Here is a 23882-nt window from a genome sequence, read left to right on the forward strand (position 1 = left end):
TAGGACAAAATAATAATAATTTATAAATTATCCAGGGTTCATGAGGAAGGGCATGGCGGGAAGGGAGGGGAAAAAATGAGGAGCTGATACCAAGGGTTCAAGTAGAAAGAAAATGTTTTGAGAACGATAAGGGAAACAAATGTACAAATGTGCTTGACACAATGTAAAAGGAATTTAATTTAGTATCTGATTCTATTTTTGTTTATACTGATTTCTTCTGTTTATTATCGATATAATGATTTACAGAAATGTTTATTGGGGAGTATAAAAATAGAAAGCTTGTAAGCCCACTTGTTTTCAGCCATTAAAATTTGATCTTTAGATGGGTTTAGGTCAAGACTGAGAAGAAAGCTTTGAAAAGATAAGTCCCACCCAGTGCTTTGGAGTACTCAAGACATTTGCATTCCAAGAGACTTCCCTGGGGACAGCTTGAAGGAAAAAAGGAACTCTGAATTTTGGAATTTTGAACCAGTGGTTTGTGCCAGTAGCTGGAAATAATCTGAACCATGAAGAAAAATCCTCTCTAGGACCGAACGTTAAAGGGAGCCTGTGGGCAGGCTGAAATGCTTGCTAGGTGACCACCTGGATCCACTTGTTGAGTGGAAGTGGGAGAAATGCAGCAATAAAGAGGCGAGTTGAGTCTGGCCACTGACACCTATGGACTTAGTTAAAAGAAAACGGAGAAGATGAGACCAGGTTGACTAGTCGAAAGTTCATGACCTCACATGAGGGGACTAGGCTTGTTGAGTATTGGTGAGAGCCCATGGTCTAAAGGCAAGGCGACCAATGGGCACCCTGAGGAGGCTAAGTGAGTTGACCAGAACCCGACCAGATGAAGTGATTTTTTGAGCCTGTGAACTGGTGCATATTGTTGCTGACTTTATGGATGGCCTGTCCTGATTTGACTTTGCTTATGGATGTGGACTTCACAAGGTTCCAACTGGAATGAATATTCTTCATGTTGAAAAATATGATTGTCTCTTCAGAGCACTGGGTTGATGTAAGTGGGCAGTATAGAAACTGGATACCCAAAATTGGGGGGATAAAGGCATGAAGTGGTTGGCTCATAAACTTTCATAGTTGGGGGAATATATTCATAGGATTATAGGATTAAAGTGTAGGTATTACTTAACTGCAATTGTTATGCTAAAGAATTGTGTACAGGTGCCAAGTTGGCAAAACTCTCTCTCTTATACATATGAGTTTCTGTGGATTTGTTTCTCTAGTCTACCCAGACTAACACAGGAGTGGTTGTCTTTACCTTAAAAAAAATCAAGTGTAATACATTAAATGTGAATAGAGGTAAAATAGAAGGACTATTGAATGAGAATTTGCTAGAACTGGGTTATGGCCCCCATTTCATGTCATCGAGAATGTTGCCTAGCCTCTAGGTATCTTATTTTCTTCAGGTGTTTTACAGGGAATGTGGTGGTTAAATTTTATGCCAATTTAATGTACCTGTGTGGAGTTAGGGGTGATGTCCAACTGGCCAATCAGGTTGTCACCTGGTGAGGTCTCCTGGGGCGTGTTGTCCTTGTTATAAGAGAAAAAGTGAGAATTTCTCTCTCTCTTGCCTTTCATCCTCCCTGCTTGCTGAGATTCTGTGTCTGCCTCCAGGGGCAGCCCTATGAGGGCTGCTGACCCTGGGGACTGTCTGGGCTCTGCCATGTTCCCACCAATTTTGGACATATGCCACTCTGTGAGCTCCCTCCTTCCTGATTCTGCTTCATTGGGCTTCAGCTATATGAATCTGAAGATGATCCTGTGTAGCATTGGACCCATGGACTGGAGTTGGACTGGGCCAGGATGCCTTCTTGATATAAAATTCTTTATTGTACATGTGATTGTCACTGTTTTTGTTTCTCTGGACAACCCAGCCTAACCTAGGGCCCATCTCATTACCTACTCAGTCATTTATTCAAGAACTATCGATTACCCCCAAGTATTGTAAGCAATTGTCATACGGCATGAAAGAATAGAAGACGTTGACTTTCTACTTATGGATTTCTTTATAATTTGCTTTAGAAAAACCACAGATTACTTCTTTATGGTCAATAATAATAATAATAATAATAATAATAATAATAATAAATTTGAATAAGAACTAAAGCCTTCAGTGAATACTGGAGCTAGGAAAACAAAGTATGTTTCTGGCTCTTGTGGCACCCACATTTTACTAGAAAGACAGCACTTTATTAAGATTATACAATATGCACCTACTGTCCTTGAATCATTAAAGAATATCATGGAGGCCTAGAGGGCGACATGTTCCACGATAGAGGGAGGTTATGTTGTGGGGTGGGGGAGAGGTTGAGTGGGCTGAGTGAAAAAGAAACACTGGCAACAGTGGCTGCAACAATGGGCTCACACAAGGCACTCGTAAGTGGAGATGGTCCAGGACTGGGCAGCGTTTCATTCTGTTGGGCACTGGGTAGCCACGAGTCCATGGCACTTACCACCATCACCAACATGCTGAGTACAGTGGCTAAGGACTCAGCCCCTGAAGGGCGTGCCCACCAACCGCTCCACAGGAGAAAGGTGGGTCAAGTAGTCTGTTTCCATACAGTTTCCAGCCTTGGGGGCTCTCTGTGGGCAGTTCTCCTTTGTCCTATAATTACCACTATTAGTTAGAAGCCACATGCCTGCAGCAGTTTTGGTTTTAATCTGGGGGTTATGTAGAAGGAGGAATAGAAATACCAAGTCCATGCTTCCTCTTTGAGCTTGCTTGTCAGATGTAGCATGGGTTCCGGGGTAAAGACTTCAAAATTCACACACATACAGCTGAAAATTGGGTGATGGGACTACTGATGTGGTGTCACCAATGTTCCATTTTACTCTAGAAAAGGGGAAGGAGTGGGAATTCAGATTCTATCTACAATTGGCACTCCACTATCAAAGGCTATTTTAACATAAAAATACCAAAGACATTATCTCAGAGTAAAAGCCAATCCTTTAAATAGATTGTATTAAGCTTAAATTCCTTCCATTATCCTTGTTTTTTACGTGACCTATACGTTAGTTGTCTGACGAGCATTTGGTGGCCAGTGTTGGGTAGTCAGTATGGGGGAGTCAGGAGAATTTAAAGTCAGCCATTACTAGTCAGATTTTGAGGACAATAATTGATTTCATTCTCCAGAGAGTCACTGTGCTTCAGACTCGACGAGATGGCACTGAATTTTTATGTGGCTAAAATTCCAGTTCTCTCCCAAAATCCATGCATCCCTTCTTCTGTAGAACTAGAGATTAAATTGGCTACTACATTCTATTATCTAGAGACTACATCCTCAGCCTCTTTAGCAGCTAGAGGTGACTGTGGCTAAGTTTTGGTGAATGGACATGAATTAAAGCCGCGTGTGCCATTTCTGGGTCATGGCGACCTTACAAGGGGAGTTACTTTGCTCTTTCTCCTTTCCCTGTTTTGGTACACCGATTGAGAGTGCAGGCAGGATTCAGGGATGGGAGAGCAGCCAGTGGGAGTGATCTGGGTCCTGGAGTGCATTTGTGGAACACGTGCTCCCTACTCCTTTAGATGGTTCACCTGGAGACTAATCTGAGAGAGAAGTAACTTCCACTTTATTTAAATCCCTGCCAATATAAGCATATTTTGGTGCATCTTTTTGCAGCTCATAAGCAAGTCCCATTTCCTTTTCCTCTTGTTTTCACAGTGATCTTGCCTGGTAGAAGGTCCAGGATGAGTGGGTTCTAGTTGACCCACCAATATGGTTTATCTGAGCTCTTAGGACACCTGAGATATGCATTTACATAATCTCCCCTTTCTTCAGTGTGGGATGCCCTAAGTGGAGAAGGCCAGTTGCTTCTTTGTGCTCTTGCCGAGTTTCCCCACAACCTCTTCCTTGTTCCTTTTGACCCACTTAGACTGCAGTTAAGGGAACTTCTCTCGGTGGTTTGGTAACTCAACTAATGGACACAATTCAGTCTCCGGACTTTCCACCAGGCCTATCTCACTTCCTTTTCCACCACTGGAGCGCGGACTCTTTTATGGTGCAGACAACTACACAGTAACATGCAGCCCTTTCCCAGTCATACCCTGCTTTGATCGAAGAGTAATTCACATGTGCTTCATGAGGTACAAGTATGAAGGATGGAAAGAACTTGAGTTTCCAGTCTCCCTGGAGGAAATTGAGAAAGAGGTAAATGTAAGTTCCACAAAAAGTCCTGTAATTGTAATAAGTACACCGTGTTAACGGAAATACCTAAAGCAGTGTTTGTATAAGAGGGAGTGGTCAATAGTGTGAAGTGAATGAAAGGCTGAAATGTAGACACAGATACATCAGTTTGTTTGTTGTCTTGGATACACCTGTTAATTCGTAATTTGACATCATTCTAAAACATCAAACAGTATACAAAATAAAAAGTGAAAGTGCCAATTGACCAGATTAATCTTAATCTCCATAGTGATTTGTAAATGGGTTGGTGATTATTCTTCCAGATATGTAGATTTGGAAATAGATATATTGATACATATCCATGCAGGTTTTTATTTTATAAAAATCTAACGCATATACACACACATATATCTATATATAACTTCGTTTTAAATTGTACTTGTTCCCTTAACAGTACAGGTATATTTGCCTCATTTAAATAATAGTTATATATTAGTCCAAAGGAATACTAACGTCAGCCTCGATGCCCCTCAGACCAGAAGAACTGATAGATGGTCCCTACCAATCACTATGAATCACTGAAAAAAAGATCACACTAGAAGGCCCAGGACAGAGTAAGAGAAAAATATAAAACAAAACTTAAAATCTTAAAAAGTGTCTAGGCTACCTAGCGAGAGACTGGTGGAACCCCTGAGTCTTTGCCCCTTAGTCACCCTTCAGGCCTGGAACTGAACCCTTGCTGGTGGCTCAGCTTTCAAGCAAAAGACAGACAGTTCTGTGTGGTGAGCAGGAACAGCAGGGAGAGCATGCGCCTTAGAAAAATGAACAGCTTAAGCATTTGTCCGGACATAAAAGTCAGAAACAGGAAGGCACAGGGAAGAAGGACAGATGGAAATGGCAAACATAGGGAGAAAGTGGGAAGAGTCCTATTGCACTGTGGAGACTACACTCCGTGCCACAGATCAAAGTGTGTATGGATTGTTGCATGGAAAACCCATTTTCTCCATAAACTTTCTCCCAGATCATAATAAAAAGTTTTTCTGTTTTTCAAATTAAAGATAGATAGACTTCCTAATAACAACCCACCAACTTATTTAACAGATTCCACTTTTTTGATACTTTACTGTTATTTTTCTTTAAAAAGCCATGGTTAAGAAATATTTTATCAAATGGATTGAGTGATAAATAATAAGAAAAAGGGGCTACAATAAAAATTCCTAAACCGTCCCCAACTATGATCTGGGCGTGAGAACAAATGTAAGGAAATTTTGGTTACAGAGAATGCCAGAAGTTACCTTTCACTTTCTTCTGGGGGAACTTACTTGAGGAACTACCTTAGTAAAATGGAATTGGAACAGAACCACGACCTCAGGGGAATCAAAACACATAATGACACGAGTAAGTGCGTGAGTGGGAACTTTAAAAGAAGATCAGCCCATCATTGTGTGGTTGCTGGGCAAGAAATGTGAGTACTATGAAGAAATTGATATTTTTCAAATTGTTGTTTAGGCTCCTTTCAGATCCAACAAACATATGCGAGAGCTTTTGTTTGCTTGCTGCTGTGAGCCATGACGAAAGTTTTTAGCAAAACAAGTAATCTAGAATGATTAGAGAATGTTTACCAAAGAGGGGCTGGGGTTGTATTTGCTCTATTGACTGCTGAAAACCACCTAAGAGAGCATGATAAGAATAAGCAGATTAATCAATAACATGGAAGAAGTAGCCTGGAATGAGAGATTATAAAATATAAAAAGATAATATATTTGAAACAAACTACAAATCCCAGAGTAAGAAATTGTTTCTATAATAATTAATTTTACATTTCTCTTTATGAAGGATTTCCTAAAGCAAAAAAGAAAGAAAAAAAACTCCTGGTAGAAACCATAGGGGAAAAGGGTTGACTACATAAAAATATAAAATTTTCCTACTTCAGAAATATTACCAATCAAAGGAAAAGGCAAATCGCAAACTGGGACACTTTTGTACAAGTTTACTATCATTTGTCCAAACTCGAATTCTGGTTAAATCCAATTCTCAGACTATTCTGTACCTAAACCCTCACAGATAAATGTGGCTAAAGAAAAACACACAACATATGCACTGACCTAACTTTACCTTTCCCACCACTTCCCTCAAGTGAGCTTTAGGGCTGTTCTGATATCGTCCTTCATTTACCTCGTTCATCCCCTCTCAAATTCCTACTGTTCACACCCTCTTCTCATTCTTCAAACTGGTAGCATCGCCTCTCCATCTGTATTCTGACATAATCTTTTTTAGTTTACTTGTAAAATGAACACAGTTAGAATGTCTACACACCACCACGACCATATTGACCACCCACTAGCATGTGTACACTCCGATTCCCTTTGTGCTCCACAAGAACTATCTGTGTTCCCATCAACAACTTCACTGGGGCACGACATCCCCCTTTCCCTTACTCAAGTTCAAGGAGGACATGTTGTCCGCAATTTTCGTACCCCTCTATCCATTGGATCATTCCCTTTAGGCTATAGTCATGATGTTATTTTTAACATCCTAAATGTGTGTGTATTTTTCTAAGTGGAAAATTGGTAACTCTACATCAGTAAACTCATCACACACACACACAACTATGTATCTATCATCTAGCTATCTAGCTACCTATCTCCAATTTTTTCTCAACTCTTTGCCCCATTTCATGGCTGCAGCTCTTAACAGCAACGATCCCTCCCCAAAGGAGTTACCAATGTTTGTTTTGTTATTGCCGATTCGGGGACTTGCCTTCTCTCTTGAATCTAATCTATTGACATCTTCTCTCCCACTACAGTCATCAATGATCTTGTTTTGCTAAACCCAGTGATAAATTCGGTTTTATCTTACATGATCTATCAGCAGTACTTGACACAAATACCATTTCCACATGTGGTCCTCTTGGCACCCCAGGCACCACCTGCCTGAATGTACCTTCCTTTCTCAGAATCTTCTCATATATCAAATGGTATCCGATAAAATTGTCTCATGTGTGCTCTTTCCGAATTCAATTAATGACCAGTTTATCTTTTCCTTTTTTCCAACCAAAAGTCTGGAACTCATTTCATGTTCCCATATTCCACATTCAATCACTAGTCAAGAGGGACTACTGGTTCTAACTTCAAATAGACTACATGCTGATCACCGTTGACTGGGTCACAGCTATCATCCTCAGGCTCAGGCTTCCAGGACTTCTCAGGTGGCCTGACGAAACACCGCCCTGGCTGATGATTCCTCACTCGTTTGTAGCTCAGGGGACAGAGTGATCGTGTAGAATCAGATCAACATGCCTTCTTTTAGCTGAACACACTCCAACAGATTCCGGTTTTGCTCAGTAAAAGACTAAGTGTAAACATAGTCCTCAGAACATGATTGCACTCTGCTTCAGCCACAATAGTCTTCTGACAACAGTGAACCCTCGCCACTTCGCGCTTCGACTTCCGCGGCTTCACTCTATCGTGGTTTTTGCGTAACAGCGCATGCTCTGTCATTACTGCCACTGATTGGCTCATACTGTACACGCTTCTGTCTGCATCGCTACATATCGGAGCTACGTATCAGATGCATTTTTGCTTTTGTACAGTGTACTGTAATTATTTGCGATTTTTAAGAAATTTTATCTAAGCCCTATGATGGCTCCTAAACGAGCTGCTTCTTCTAAGCCTTCTGACAATAAAAATAAGTGCCAGAGGAAGATGCTCACCATCCAGGAAAAGGTAAAACTTTTGGATATGATCAAAGATGGCAAGAAAATAGTGGAGGTTGCACGCCATTGATTACAGTATTTGTAAGAACTATGTATAATAATACTGTATGTGAAATATGTAATACTGTAAACTAGATGCCATAAATAATATAATAAATAATAAATAATTGTAACGTCCAAAATGTTTTACTGTATTTTCCCTTTTTCGTTTAATAAATTGGGTAATACGAGTGTAATGGTGACTAAAGGGTGTTTTTTCATGTCCTCTATGCTCTAACTACGAAAATATTTGATTTACAAATAAGGAATCCTACTTCGCGGAATTTCATTTATCACAGTAGGGTCTAGAACCGATTAACCGCGATAAACGAGTGTTCACTGTACTTCTAGAAGGATCAGGGCACACTGAGAGAAGGCCGGCCTTGCCTGTGGCTTTCACCTGGAATGCCAGAGCCCAGAAAACCCTGCTGCTCTTTCTTTAGCAAATATCATCTTCTAATGAGAAGTTCCCTGGTGACTCTGCAGACCCACTATGGAATTCTTATCCTTGCCTCTGTCTTTATCACCTTTATACTTACCGTGTTCTGTAACACACTAATTTTACTGCCTTATTTTATTTAATATCTACCCCCATTAAAATGCAAGTGCCACTTGAGTGAACTTGATAATGCTGTGGGATAAGAGAAAGTATTTCCTTTTATTGTATACTGATTATGTTTTACTGATACAGCAGCTCCAGGGCTGGTTCATAGTAAACTGCACAACAAATATTTATTGATTAGATTAATTAATTATATACACAGAGGGTAAGTGCGAGTGAACATATATTCAAAATTCCTAAAATTTAATTTGGCAATATATACTAGAAGTCTTCAATAATTTTAATCCTAGAAATTTATGTCAATACAGGATTTTTTCAAACTAGCAGAAAAGAAACACTATTCTAGAATATTAATAGATATATGTAAAACAAAGAAAATTAATTTTAAAAGTTCTCTTTTAACCTGCTGTGGTTCTCAAATTTGGTTGCACCTTGTAATTACTTGGGGAGTTTTAAACTCTACTGACGCCTGAGTCCCACCTTCAGCAACTCTGATTCCATTGGTTTGGACTTGTTGCCTTTCTTGTGATGTTAGCTGCCTTTGACTAATACTACTGAGATCCATTCATTCATTTGAGGCTGTAACTGCTAATCTTGTTAATATCTCTGAGTGTATTTTTCATATATAAAATGAAAAATGAAGAGGCACATTATTTGCAAGCACCCTTCCAGCTGGGATATTCTGTGGTCCTGTGGGAAAGGTTTTAATTAGAAGTTTATACAGAAGATTTTCCTGTTTCTTCCTGGTGTGTGTTTGTGTCAGAGAGAGAGAATGTATGAGCTTCATGATGCTATCAAATTAAAAGGGGTACTGCTTTTTATTATATAGAAACCAAAACACAGATCAGAATGATCAAGTCTTCCACTCAAACATATGTCAAGCAAAAGAAACCATCACACACTGTTCACAGGAAGAAATAGAATATATTAAAGAGCAAAGCTGTAAAACCAGAGAAAAACCAAAGCAAAATGAGCACTATGGAGTCAGACCGGCAGGACACAGGAGAACTGCTCCAAGACGACGCATCGGTGCCCGGCAGGTTACCTCATCTTTCTCCCAGCGGACAAGGAGTGGGTCCAAACCGCTGATAACACGCCCTCGTACACACACAGACACACCAGGAAGACACAGGAAGAGCCTCGATATAAACTTCTAATTAAGACCTTTTCCCATATATGCACAGAATCTCCCAGTTGGAAAAAATGCTTGCAAATAATATACGCTAGCCCCTTCATTGTACAGATCAAGAAACCCCAGAGATGTTAACAAGATGAGTATTTACAGCCCCAAATGAATTACTGTGGTTTGCAGCCCAATTCACAAATCATAGAACCCACGATGCCACCAGTGCTCCTTAAAACCAGATGCGCCTGTTTGAAACCCCAGCGCCATTCCTTCCTCTAAAATGGGAGCAATGGTTTCATATGTACTAAGCAATGCATTGGTAAGTGGAAAGTGCATTTAAGTGTAAAGTGCCTACATAGCAATGCTCAGTGAATGGTGGTGGTGGTGGTGGTGGTAGGTAGGCTCAAACCCATAGGAGCCTTTTGCAGAATAGAATTTACCATTGTCCAGTTCTGTGCTATCTCAGACAGATGGTACATTTGAGTTCATTGTTTTGCTTTCGAGTCAGTCCATTTCCTTGACAGTTCCTCTTGTTCTGACTCTGCTTTACCAAACATCACGTCCCCTTTCAGCTATTGGCTGTTCCTGCCGATAAGGCCAAAGTAAGCAGGCTGAAGTCTGTCCATCCGCTTTGCTAAGGAGCATCCTGGCTGTATTTCTTCTTAGACTCATTTGCTTATTATCTTGCAATTCATGGAATATCCAATATTCTGCCATGGTAGCACTTACCATTATAGTGATGATTTGTGTGGTAAAAAGGACTGAAAAGAACTTTGGAATCTTTTGGTTAAAACAGCAGGTCTCAACCTGTGGGTTGTGACCCCTTTGGGGAGCTTGAACGACTCTTTCACAGGGGTTGCCCAATTCATAACAATAGCAAAATGGCAGTTTTGAAGTAGGAACAAAAATAATTTTATGGTTGGGGGTCACCACAACATGAGGAACTGTATGAAAGGGTTGCGGCATTAGGAAGGTTGAGAACCACTGGGTTAAAACATTTTTTTAAGATAATGTTTGTGGTTCTTATTGAATTTTTAAAATGGTAAGTTTCCTAACTCAATTATATCTAGGATCAAACAGTACTTGGAAAACTGTTTTGTTAAGGCTGTCATTTTTAGGAATCGATGGGCAGTGTAAAGAAAGTGAAAATGACCTTGGTCATCCCAGAAACCACAACCCAGGGGAAAGCCTGAGTCCTGGGCGATGGAGATATAATTTACAGGAATATCTTTATCAACACAAAAACTCTGGTAACAAGAAAGTCATTTATTAGCTTTTGTGCATACCCTGAGAGGAGCCTTGGTGGTGTAGTGGTTACTCGTTGGGCAGTGACTCACAATGGTCCACAGTTCAAAACCACCAGCCACTCCAATGAGGAAAGATGGGACTTTGTACTCCCATAAAGAGTTATAGTCTCAGAAAAGCACCGTGGCAGTTTCCCCCTGTCCTGCGGGGTCGCTATGAGTCGACATAAACTTGATGGCAGTGAGTTTGGTTTGGGTTTGGGGATGCCCTTTTGTAGTACCCTGGGCTCTTACGAAGTTACATATTCTTGATGTGGAGTGGTGGGGTTGAGGTTCCGAACACAGAATAGAAGAGTTCATCATCTTAGAATCATTTTATCGTCGGGCTTTGAAAAATGAAAAGGTCTGAAGCACCATAGTCTTAGAAGGAAGAAGACATAATATTGTCTTTTTAATAAACAAAGGATATTCAAGAAGCAGTAATATAATTATTGACCTAGCTGAGCTGGCCAAGTTGCTCGGTTGTTGCTGCTTGCTTTGGTTATTTCCCGGATAATGTAATGATCTGGGTGGTAATACCTGTTGTACTGGCCACTCTTTCTGTCGTTTGTTTGCCTGTAAACAACCACCCTTGTAGAATGAGCTGGGGGGCGGTGAAACCAAGTACCCTGGTTTGAACAGTTCTTGTCCTGCCCACCCAACCTTGCTTCTTAAGGCTGCCTCCAACACTGGTCCCTGTGAAAGCCTTGCCTCCCCATTTCCTGTCTGAGGACTGCTGAGTTGGAAAGGAAGGACGTCAGCTGTTTCTTCTGACTTGTGCTCTGTGGGGCAAGGGAACTCTGGGCTACTGCTTTGAGCACTCACCTCTGCCTTTGTGGGGCTTGGTTTTGTGTGTCTCCTTCCACTTGGAGGATTCCTGGTGGCACCTTTGTTAAGCAGGTGGCTTGGCTGAACCCATCAGTCACTGCACAGAGCTACAACCTTGTGAACCCATCCGTTCTCATCGGTTTGAGGGTCCCTGTGCGTTGGGTTCCCCTAGATGGCAATGAGTAAAGGTCCATTTTATCAAATGTCAATATCGTTAGCCTGAGCAGGTCTATCAGATTATCTGATTTTGAGGGGTGGGGTGGGGGCGGGAGGAATAAATGACTGAAAGTTGAGAGAGTGGCTAACTTTGCCCAAACTCCCGGCCACAACTCTGATCAACATTCTCAATTGGTTTCCTGACTATTGTCATTTCTTTGTATACATCTTCAAAACTTTTTTTCCTCTCTGGAACGTTCATTTTAAACATTGCTCCTGTGAGAATGTATTTGGCCTGTGTTGAGGATTAAGACCCTGAGAGCAATTTAATTCAAGTATCGAGTCTTTCCCAAGACCCATGATAGGATGGGAGCTTTGATTGAGGGAATTCCTTCCGCACTGGGTCTCTGGGAAGCTTGCGGTCACTTGGGTGCTACTTCCTCCAATAATTTGCAAGTTTCCTCATTTATTTCGTTTAGTGTTGAAATCAAGTTATTTTGTGCCACTTTCCACCATTATATCACTGTCTTTGAGGCCTTATGTCCATGGATTGGAAGCTCCTGCTTCCTTAAGACTGCCTTGACTCTCCTGCTCATGTTGTGATTATTTCTGAAACTCTTTTCTCGGGCTGTAATACATCTTTGCCGCTTGTTTGCAGATGTTTGGGAAGTGGTGGTTGATCTAAAAATATTCAGAAAGGATAATTAAAGCTTCTGACATGCAAATTCTCTGACACACTTCCCAGCACTTCTGTTACCATCACAAATAATTAACTGGATGATTCCATTAAAGTCCTCCAAATATATCCTACTGCTTCTACTTTATTTTTTTCAGTCTGTTCTCAATCCTTTTAATTCCAGGGTTACAATTGAAGTCAAAGAATGGCCCTGTAGAACTGGGAGGCTGTGTGGATGAATTGCCTTGATTCAAAACCCAGTTTGGATAGATGCTAGCTCCTTGACTACAGCCGAGCTTCATACTCCGAAAACACGGGTTCGCAACCAGCACTCACCAAAGAGGGACTCATTTCAAGGCTTTATTCATGTTTACTTTTGTTTGTAAGTTTGCCTCCCATTCTGATACCTGGATACTTCCTTTTAGATATATAAAAACCCAACCCCCAATTCACAGCCTTCCAGGTGTTTCTGACTCATAGTGACTCTTGGACTGAGTAGCACTGTCCACAGAGTTGCCGGAGTCAACTATCTCATCCTTCTTTCAGACACGGGCTGGAACCCTGGATCCTGCAGCCAGTAACAACCAACAAACTGCCAAGGAATCCTTCCCACTCACAGTGAGCTGCCTCCGTGGGTTCCCAAGGCTGTATCTGAGAGCAGCCTCATCTTTCTCCCACAGAATGGCTGGTGTGTTTGTCACCAGCCCGCAGCACCCCCAAGGAGACACAAAAACTATGGGGTCTCCAAGGGTTAGAATTGAATTAAAAAAGGGGGGTGGTGGTTGTTAACGTGAATGGAAAATCAACAAAGTGAGGAAGGCATGCGACTTGACAGGGGAAGGGTAAAGAACTGTGAGAGGCTCGCAAAGGTATCGATCTACTTGTCTTATAACCAGCTTTGTCTTATAGAGTAAAAGGTGCTAGGCCTGGTCAGTCCAGAGTTGAGAATCCTGCTGGCTGCTAGGTGACCGTCAGGAAACTAAGTTTTCTAGCTCAACTTAAATATGCCTACGTTGAAAACAATCGATGAAAGTGAAGTTTTTATTGTTTTGTTTTGAAGTTTAAAATGAAGAGCTTGAGTTGATCTCCCTGTTTCCCTTGGGTCCTGAAGTTCCTTCACCTCCGCCCAGCCACCCTGGCCGCACCCCTGACCCCAACCGCAACTTGACTGTACTTTTTAACGTACCCACTGGATCCTAACTACAACCACTCCGCGAGATACAAGCTAAGATATTCTCAAGTTGAACAGTAAACCCATCATCTAAGTGGCCAAGGCAGAGCTGAGTCACAAAGAGAGGCGGGGCGGGGCCGAGAGCGGATTGGCAGGCAGGGGGCGGGGCTTAGAGGTTGCGCAGGCGTTGCCGACCCGTTGCCCCGCCCCTTCCGTTCCCAACTCCCATGCTGTGCGGGCGGGGCCGCAGGCGCGCCGACGCCTCGTGACGCCACAAGGGGCGGGGCGGGGCGGCCTTGGGTGCAGGCGGCGCACGAGCGCGGTCGGCAGTCGGTGTGTGGGCAGCTGCGTGCGCGGTCGCCTTTTCTCTGCTCCTGGTCCACGGTCGTAGCCTGTTCTCTTCCCGAAGCCCGGGACAGAGTGGGTGCGCGCCCTTGTGTGTGTGAACGGGACTCAGGGCAGAGGCTGCCTTTTTAAACTTTTATCCGAAGCGGCCCTTGGCTGGCTTTCCTTCCTTCCCCTCGGGAGAGGGGTTGGTGTGCCGGCCGGTTTGTTTTTTTTTCTTTTAAACTTGAGGGCGCCCCCGCCCCCTTTCTTTTCCCAAGCTCCGCGCCCCCAGGCCCCTGTGTAGCTGCTTCCCGCCCCTTTCCTCGCTACCTGGCTCGAGGTCTCCCCTCGCCCTGGTCCCCGGCCCCGGAGGGTGGGAAGCCGGGTCCCGCTCCCTGCCCGCCGCGTCTCCGCTGCCGTAGCTGCACCTGCGTCAAATATGAACGGGGTCAAGGACCCACCTCTTTTTATAAAAGATATTAAGCCCGGACTGAAAAACTTAAATGTCGTCTTTATTGTCTTGGAGATAGGTAAGTGGAGCCCGCAGTTCGCTCCGACGTCCCTGAGCGTCCGGGGCAGGAGGGCGCGGCCGCTGGGAGCCCGCCCCTCCCCCTCTCCCCTCCCCCCATGTGGCTCCGCGGCTCCCACCTGGGCCTCGGGTGCCACCTGCGCCAGGGGCCGCCTCTCGAGTTCCCTGGGCCAGGTGGCATTAAGAGCCGTCTGGAAGCCCTGCCACACTATTTTCTAATCCGTGCCTCTCGATTTCTGCATCCTCACAGGACGAGTGACCAAAACCAAAGACGGCCATGAAGTGAGATCGTGCAAAGTAGCAGACAAAACGGGCAGCATCACCATTTCCGTGTGGGATGAGATCGGCACTCTCATACAGCCGGGGGATATTATTCGGTTGACCAGAGGGTAGGTGTGCTTCCGCGGGGCCGGGGAAGTGCTGTTTAAGGTGGCTGGTTCGAGGGAACCTGGCCTTGAGGTGGGCCATTTCGGAAGCGTTAAGCCCTGTCTGAGTTACCTTTGGGTGCTAAGTTACCTTAGGGTGGTTCACCGTGCCCTTCGGTGTGGTTAGAGTAATCCGTTTCTTGCCAGCAAACGCCCCACCCCTCCCTACACATCCACCTCCCCACACACTTTACAAGTTGAATATTGTTCTGGGAGTCACTGGGGCTTTTTAGTGAATCGTTATAACCAGTACTTCATCTTTTAGTTGTTTACTGCACTTAACTATCTTATTTAGACGATGTGGACAGGAAACCGTAGTTGAAGGCATTTCTGTGGTAATGGGGTACATTGTACTCCAGCTTAAAGTTAAGAGAAGTTTGTAGTACATGAAAAGTGCACCCTAAAAAAAATAACTAAAAATTTGAAAAAGATAGAAAAACATTCTAGAAAATGATTTCTGTGCCTTCTTAGTGTAAGCTCAGGGTGACACAAGATTAAAGTGATGTTTGAAAAGCTTCGGTGATAATGCCTTCCAGAAGAAACAGTTGGCCAGTCTTTTCTTCTTGTTATTGCCCCCAAAAACCAAAAGACTAGAAGGGTCTAGAAAAGAGATTTTGGAAGCTTTTGTGATCATAAAATTACAATATTTATGGGGTAGGAGAAGTGGGTGGAGATTGATGTTGACATGTGTATCTCAGAAGTATTCTGAATGTAGGAGCTTACAACATCTTCAGTAAGGGAAGTAGCTGATCATCAAAGCAGGAAGTGAGAGTCAGGGCTTAGATATTTTATTTTCTGACACTGATGACTCATTTTGATGCTAATTGTTCCACTTAAGCTTCCACATCTTTCATTTACTCAAAAGAGGATTTAAGTATACTTCAAAGGGTGTGGTGAGGGTCACCATAGATTTTTTTGGCTCCAAAGAGCTTTCATACAGTGATTAAAAGTATTTTATAACTGCAAATGTCACAGAAAACAGTTCCATTGAAAAATTTGAGGAAAATGAAATTGAGTAGCTGTTGACTAAAAAGAAGTATAATTAGAAGGAAAAAATAAAACTAAAGCTCACCTACTGACTAACCTCATTGTGACCTTAAGAAATCATTACACCTCTTCAACTTCATCTTCTGTAAAATGGAAATAATCATACCTCTGTACTAAAATAACAATAGGACCTGGCCCATTGTGTTACAAGCTCTTAAATTCTGATTAAATATAAGAAAATAACTTTTGAGCAAAGGCATACCTGGCAATTTTACCTTAGTAAGGGATGAACCCTTAATCTACTCTTCCTGTGTCACCTTTTGTGTAAGAGTGGTGTATGAAGTCTTTAATAAATGCCCCTTATTGTGATGATGAGACCTACAGAGTATGGAAATCTCTTTGAAAGAGATCAACTATTACTCTATTTGGTTAACTGATAATTCAGTTAAAAATGTGCCATTGTCAAGTCATGAAGCTACCATAGTCATTAAAATGAACCATTGCAAACCAAATCTGGACTGAATTTTTATAATTTTGATTATAAAATTAAACATTTTTCTTAGATAGGATTCTTTAATGTATTAAGGCTATCAGAATTCAAAATCATTCAGAGTATACAATTGTTCAGCCAAGTTGGGGCTAAAAATTGCAAAATTGAGAAAACAAGTTAAAAAAGTGACCTTTGTTTAGCACCTTGATTAATTTCTACTCAAGCCTTGTAGTCGTTGGGGAACTGTGTTTTTGTTTTTTTTTTAAATGGGTGCAGAGGAGAGAAACCAACACTAGCATCCGACCTGACCAAGTAAATGAGTGAATGTAAAGATGAGGATTTAATGTTGGCTTCATGTATCCTGTGGCTGAAGATAATTTGTACAAATTAGATGGTTAACTTAAAACTGCATTTTCAAGTTTTTTTAATTAAAACATTTTTTCACTTATTTCTTTGTAAGTAGTAAGTTGGGCAAAATTAGATTTGTTCTGTTTGATAGACAGGCAGGCCTTGATACACATCTCCACCCCAGCAAAACAAACAACACAGTATAAGTTAAGGATTACTGTGGTGTAAGTAGAAGGCAACAGACCGCTCTAAAAAAATTCTTGTTTTTGTTCTAGGTACGCATCCATGTGGAAAGGGTGCCTGACACTGTATACCGGAAGGGGTGGTGAACTTCAAAAAATTGGAGAGTAAGTATTAAAGTGTTTTTGTATAACTAAAATATCTAACAGGGTAGCAGGTAAGTGTAACTATACTTTCTTTAGCTTTGTGTTTTTAGGGGGACAGGTAAACGTAATGCCTTTGGCTATTTAACTGGGGAAAAAAATTCACATGTATACTAGTTTAACAACTGTCAGTATAGTTTCCTTTGCTTGAGGGTGTGAGATTTTCCTAATAGAAAGCAGTAAAAAGCTGCACTTAGACCAGTTCCAAGGGAACTGTTCCCATAAGTGCAGGAACATGCATGAAGGTCACAGGTGCTATTCAAATCAGGTTCTCTACCATTGACCAGCCACAAAGGGACTGAGTGTGAGTTTCCAGTCCATACAGTTCTATTTTCGTTTTTTCCCTGTGTATGAGTGATTTGCAAAGGACTTGCAGCCATGAAAATTGAAGTCCTCTATCTATCCACAGTCTAGGTTTGGTGCAGGCAGCCGCACTGCAAGCTTCCAAACACTACTGCCCTGTTTTGAGCTCCACCCTGACCTGGAGGAACCTTCCTCTCTAGGGCTGTAAAGGTAATGCAGCCTCCATGCAAGCATAGACATTTGGGTTGTACTCAAAAGTGTGATGTCAGCAGTAACCCTATTATTTGTTCATGTATTTGGTTAATGTTCAGACATCCACCTAATACCCATCAGATTTGGGGGATATTGAAGGAGTGACGAATGACCTCAGAACAAGCAGAACCTGATGGTAATGAAAGGAAACGAATAAGCCATCATGCCAGCTTTTTAAGGGCAGAAACTGGTAACAAGGAAAATAGGACTCAGAGCCCTGCCGGTGTTGAGGTCACAAGTTGGGCAGTTCAGCTCCCGGGAAGAAAGACGACGTTCTATTCCCATAAAGAGTTAACAGTGTCAGAAACCCACGGTGGGGGTCACTATGAGTTAGTAGTGACTTGATGGCAGTGAACTTTTTGCTTGTATTTAGGATAGTATCATTAGAGCAAGACATGAGAAGTCTTAATAGTATTATGGAAAGGTTTCAGATCCTGTTCCCACTTAAACTTAACACAGTTGTCTCTGAATAAACAGCTAAGTGAAGATCTATTCAATTCTTACTGACTGCTCTCTGTCAGAATCAGTCTATAGTTTCTCAAAATTGGATTTCACTTCTTTTTCAGCAGATGAGGAGCTATGGCTGTGCTTTGTGTAATGTTTGTATGCACCATACTCGTCCTAAAAGGAAAACCTGGATTAGCTATTGGTTTGATAAGCCAACTCTACTAATGCATAGCTGTAGAATTCATTCTTAACCTTGAATGCTTATCTTTGCAGATGCACAGTGATTGGCCATTAGAGGGACTGGCTGGGAGTGTGGATGAGTCTGTGTAAAGCCATCACCACTGCTGGGAAACCCACTCTGGGACCCTCAATATGGCTCGGTGTGGAAAAACAGGGCAAAGATGTGTTTCTGTGCCCTTGATCTCTGACATTTATACTTTACAGTTCAAGAGAAGACTCACAATACACAATAGAATGCTTTCCTATGCATCATAGGTGATGAAATAGATGTTTTTATGGGAGATCAGCACTTTAGGAAGTTTCGTGGTATTTGCAAAGAGCTGATTGGCATAGTACTTTCTATTTAGTTCATTTGACTCCTAAATTCTTTATTCCCGTAAATGTGTTATACAAAGGAAGGGTTTATTTAACTTGCCCTTTATTTTCTTTTCAGATTTTGTATGGTGTATTCAGAATTGCCAAATTTCAGTGAACCCAATCCAGAGTATCGAGGACAGCAGAACCAAGGGGTAAATAATCCAAATGTGGAGTTTATTTTTATAAGTAGGCTAATTTTGACTGTATTCTAATTTTATGGCTAGATTGGGACTAGCCATTTATGGCTAGATCTTTGGGACTCCCAGAGTGTATTAAAGAAAGTTTTAAAAGATTATTTTAACACATTTCAAGTTCTGTGTGTTCTGTGGTCCGTATCATGGTGGGCCCCTTTCTCCTGTAGCACTGTGAGGAGAGGGGAGTAATCTGCAGTGGCTCCTAGGAAAGGGTTGGGAAACATTGCTGGGTATTAAATGGACTTCGAGAAATCCTTTTAACAAAAAAGGTTTTTTTAAATTTTTATTTTAAATGCTATAAATATGATGCCATGCTAAATGTTTTTGTTTTTAATATATTTTTAAGGCATACAGTGAACAGAAGAATCATCTCTTGAATAGTAATGCGGGTACAGGTACGCACAGACCAGTGGGTAAGGTGTTTTTGCATTATTTGCTATCAGGTGTGAGAGAAGAAGGAGCCCTTTGTGGCAATGATTTCACAACTTTGTGATGTATCTACCTAATGATTTATATATGTCAATAAAATGGTAAAGAACGTAAGCTGATGTAAAGAATAATACCAAAAAAAGAAGAAGAAGAAGAAAGGAAAAGGAGCTGCACACGGAGCTGCTAACCACAACGAACCCACCAGCTGCTCAGGGAGAAAGATGAAGCTGCCTTCTCCCGTAGAGATTTTAAGTCTCCGAAACCCCAAAGAGCAGAGTCTATGAACTAGAATCAACGCCATAGCATTGAGCTTGGTATTTTGGTTAACTTGAGAGGTGTAGTGGGCATGCGACAGAAAATGTATTAAAAGGGAACTACTAGTAATCCTGGAATTCCCAAATAACTGCATTTTCTAGCAAGCAAATGACCCTTAAAGCTCCTTTATTTAGTACATTCTATGTTTTTAAATTTGCGTGAGGTTCATGGACTTAGTGTGGGGAACATTGGCTCATAATGGAGAGCCTAACATTTGGGTGATGCAAGTGAGGGCCTCGGGGTTGGTATCACTGGTTTTCTTTGAAGTTTTTTTTTTTTAATTCTGTAATCTTGGTTATTTATAATAGTGTTTCTGATGGTTTGGTTGTGCTGAAAGATTTTATCTTCAGACAAATTGCTTGCCTAATTTTCACACCCTGATGCCACCTCTGTAAGTGTCATGTTAAAAACCTTGCCGCCATGTCAAAGGCCCTTTAAAGGCTTCATTCTTTAACTGCAGTAATTTCTGCATGGACTGGCTAGAGTGGCTCATACATTTTATTTGACGTGATGGCTGCCTCTTTGGCACAGCTGATCCATCACCTTGTTTGAGGAGCTCTGCCATCTTTTTCAATCAGTTTTAAGTGCTGAATCGATCGCAGGACTCAACTGTTTTATCCTTTTTTCCATATTAGTGCAGGCAGTGCGTGTCTGTATTTTAATTTTACTCTATTTTGATTTTGTTGCCTAATTTGACCTTTTTAAAATAATACATTAATAAAAGACATTTATTGTAATCAGACATTTGGAAAAACCTAGAACCCACATTAAGGCCCCCCTCCCTACCACTAAAAAATTTAAAACCAAAGATGTTTGTTTTCCCTAACACTTGTATTAATTAATAGCATATACTAGAATTTCAAATAGGTGTACTTCTGTAGATTAGTATCTAAAAAGTGATGAATTTTTATGTTCTCTTCTAGGAAATGGTATTCAAGCCAGCCCTGATTCACGGGGCTTTCAGTTTTCCTATGCTGGTAGACGTAATGGCCGGGGACCAATAAATCCACATCTACCAGGAACAGACCATAACCACACAGTTGTGACCACAATAAGTACCGGCAGGGACCCTCGAAGAGCGTTAAAGAGATGACCAGAAGCAGAATACTTAATGTAGTTTTTTTCAAACTACAGGACCTACTTGAATGCTTATTGCACTTTTATTTATTGTTAACTGTGAAAAGTATGTCTTTCATTGGTTTCCTTTCTCTTTTGTGTGTGTGTGAAGAAAAGTGGTTTTTAAGAGAAAAACTGCCAAGCTGCTTGTTTCTGACTAAAATGGGAACATTAAAAAGGAGAGGCGTTCGTTTCAGCAGCCTCTCCCCAATGTACCCGTTTCATGGGTGAGCTACTGACGCCATCAGCTTTATAGCCTCTGTGAGTCTGTCTTCTATCCGAAGTTTACACCATTTAAAATAAGACTTAATTGGAGATGGTCTTTTGTCTTAAAGTCAGATATTGCCGAGTAAAGCAATAACGACCAACAAAACAAAGACTTGGTCAGTACTTACTGTGGTTTTTTAGTGTGATCCCAGGAATGGTTGACTTCTTCAATGAGTAACTGCCATTAAGATTTTTCTCAAGGGCTGAATTATTCTGCATTTCCCTTTTTGTTTTGCTTGGCTTAAAAAAAAATCACAAAGCCCAGGTTTCTAAAATCAGAATTATGGAATAGAATGTGACCTGTAGCAAGCAGCTTAAGAAGAAAGTGGATTTTATTTTGGAGTAGAACTCTGAACATTTGTTACCAAATGTGGACCACATTGAACAGGAAATAAAAAGACAAGATATTTTTAATAAATATATATTTGAAACTACCATGTTCATTCAATATTAAAGTATAACCTGAGAAAGCTAAAAAGTAATGTCAACATTGATTTCAGTATTTAAAAAAATAATAATGGGTAGAACATTGTGAAGGGAATTCAAAGTAAACTCGTGAAGAAATGAGCAGCAGGTCTTGAGTCGGCAGCATGGCAGGAGCCCAGGTGCTTACAGGTGCTTAGCCTGGAATGAGGACCTTATGCACTGAACCATATTTGAAAGGACTTCTCAGGGGAGGGGGCTGAGTGTGTTTGGTGTGTTGTCAAAAGTTTCTGATCTCAGTTCACATAGCCTTATTAGGAAAAGCTAAGGAAGGGTTTTCTCAGTCAACACGGCTTGCTTTAGAAGTGTAAAGATGGAATTTATCTGCATCAAGAATGGTACCAGTTCCATCTTTTCCTGTGGGCTGAATTACTGGCAGAATTTTTCTGTGTTAAGATTTAACTCTCCTGAATAAAATTTGCATTAATGTTAATTTTTTTCTCTTTCAATGACTTACAATGTAGAGTAGTGCATCCTGTTACAATTGCACTAATGAAACTCAACCTCACCGATTACTTAGCTATGCAATTGCTCTGTATTTTTCCACCTACTTAACTATGCAGTTGCTTTGCATTTTTCCACCTCAAATCAAAATAAGTTGAACTTGTTTTCTGAACATGAAAACATTTGGATATAAAATTTATGCCAGATTATTTGGTTGTGCTAATTAAGTGTAGCTAACCAATATTTGAGTACAAGCTATGCATTATTAGCTCTTGTGCAGAGAGTATTAAGGGAGAGACTAATCCCAAGGAGCTTATTTCTGGTGATAGTACTTTGGGTATATTGTTTTTAAAAACATTTTTTTAAATGTACATATTGATGACTACAGTTAATTTGACTTTGTTTTTTGCTTTGTGAACTTTAAGAAATATTTTCTTAAAGAGTTACATTTGAAAATGCTTCAAAATTTCTCTTAATGACTGGGACAAGTAGCATATATACTTGTGTATAAGCCGAGTTTTTCAGCACACTTTTTCTGCAGTTTCTGTGGTAAAATTAGGTGCCTCAGCTGATAATACGGGTCGGCTTATAGACAGTATGTATATTAAGATTGTAGACGTGTAAAATTTGGTAAAATGCTACAAGTTAAAAGCAATTTCCTGTTTAGGATTCGTTTTGCTTTAAATCAAAGTTGAAGTAGGAAGAAAAATGTCACAAGTTGTGAGAGAATAATAGCATTAGGATTGATTCTAACAGAGCCTTGGCATTTTAGAACATTAAAATACTGTGAGGTATGGATTCCTGGGTTTGCAACCCTGTCTTCATTCTTACCTGTGATTTGGAGCAAGTTATACATAACTGGAGATCTCCCTAAACTTAAATTCCTCAGCTATAAAAGTAAGCATTTCCCTTTGTATGTTTAAAACTTTCCATGTAATTGTGAGTCTGATTTCTGATCCATTTGTCATCTCATCGTGCTATTGGATGCCTGGAGTATGGGGACAAGTCGGATCGAGTGTGGAAATGTTTCTGCTCGGTGTTGAGTCTGTCATAACCAGCCCTGTACGGTCCTGCGGCGGCGTCCTCGCGCATTGCTGTGGTCGAGTCGACCCTTGGAGCCCCTGTGCCAACCCGTCTCATTGTGTGTCTTCCTCTGTTTGGCTGAACCCTCTTACTCTATCAAGTTTGCTGTCGTTCTCCAGGGACTGCTCCCTCCTGATACGAGGTCCAAAGAACGTGCCGTGAAGTCTCGCCATCTTCGGCTCCCGGGAGCGCCCTGGTGTCGGGCTCCGCTGTGGAAACGTTGGCGTTCTCCAGGGAACGTGGTGGAAGATGAAGTGTAGAAAGACCCGAGAGTTTATTTGTGTAATGCCGTGGTGCTGGCTTCACTGATGTAACCTTACTGTTGTGCGTTCTTTGTCCTTAACTGTCTTCTTCAGGAAACCCTCCAAGCCCAAGCCTCCGAGTGACCCCTCCTTCGTGATGGCCGTTTGCCTCCCAGTCTGCCGGGACAGCGCTCATCAGACGTTTTACGAGGAAGATAGGGGCGCTCTCCTCCCTGATACTTTCCGACCATCAGTTCTGAAATACATTTATACAACACAACACCTACTGAAAACCAAACACTAGGATAATGCACGGCTAGTTGACTCCCCATAACACCCCATAAAACAGATGAAGTCTGATCAGAGCACTTTACACCTTAAGGATGACAGGGCTGGCGAGAAATTATAGTTACAGACCACGAAAAGTGGAATCCATAAAAGACTATTTGCTTTCGTATAGGCATTTAAACCTTAAGGTTCTATCCTATTCTTTGTGCACTAAAATCAAACTCGGTGCCATCCACCTGATGTCAACTCA

At 41.4% G+C, this 23882-nt stretch overlaps 1 protein-coding gene across 4 annotated transcripts; it reads left to right on the plus strand.

Moving 5' to 3' along the window:
- Positions 1-14033: 14033 nt before the first annotated feature.
- Positions 14034-22008, plus strand: NABP1 (nucleic acid binding protein 1). 4 transcript variants are annotated; one of them, XM_045295632.1, is made up of 6 exons: positions 14034-14107; positions 14790-14928; positions 17065-17136; positions 18848-18923; positions 19312-19360; positions 20633-22008. In XM_045295632.1, the coding sequence occupies exons 3-6, from the start codon at positions 17075-17077 to the stop codon at positions 20800-20802; spliced, it is 357 nt and encodes a 118-aa protein (XP_045151567.1). In that variant the 5' UTR covers positions 14034-14107; positions 14790-14928; positions 17065-17074; the 3' UTR covers positions 20803-22008. The 4 variants fall into 4 exon arrangements, with proteins under 4 accessions (XP_045151567.1, XP_045151575.1, XP_045151571.1 ...); XM_045295640.1 differs by having other exon boundaries at positions 14034-14103; XM_045295636.1 differs by lacking the exon at positions 14034-14107 and adding an exon at positions 14148-14231.
- Positions 22009-23882: the final 1874 nt, after the last annotated feature.

Source organism: Echinops telfairi, unplaced genomic scaffold, assembly GCF_000313985.2.
Source record: "Echinops telfairi isolate 266 unplaced genomic scaffold, ASM31398v2 ScPeMD7_3;HRSCAF=10, whole genome shotgun sequence".
NCBI lineage: Eukaryota > Metazoa > Chordata > Mammalia > Afrosoricida > Tenrecidae > Echinops > Echinops telfairi.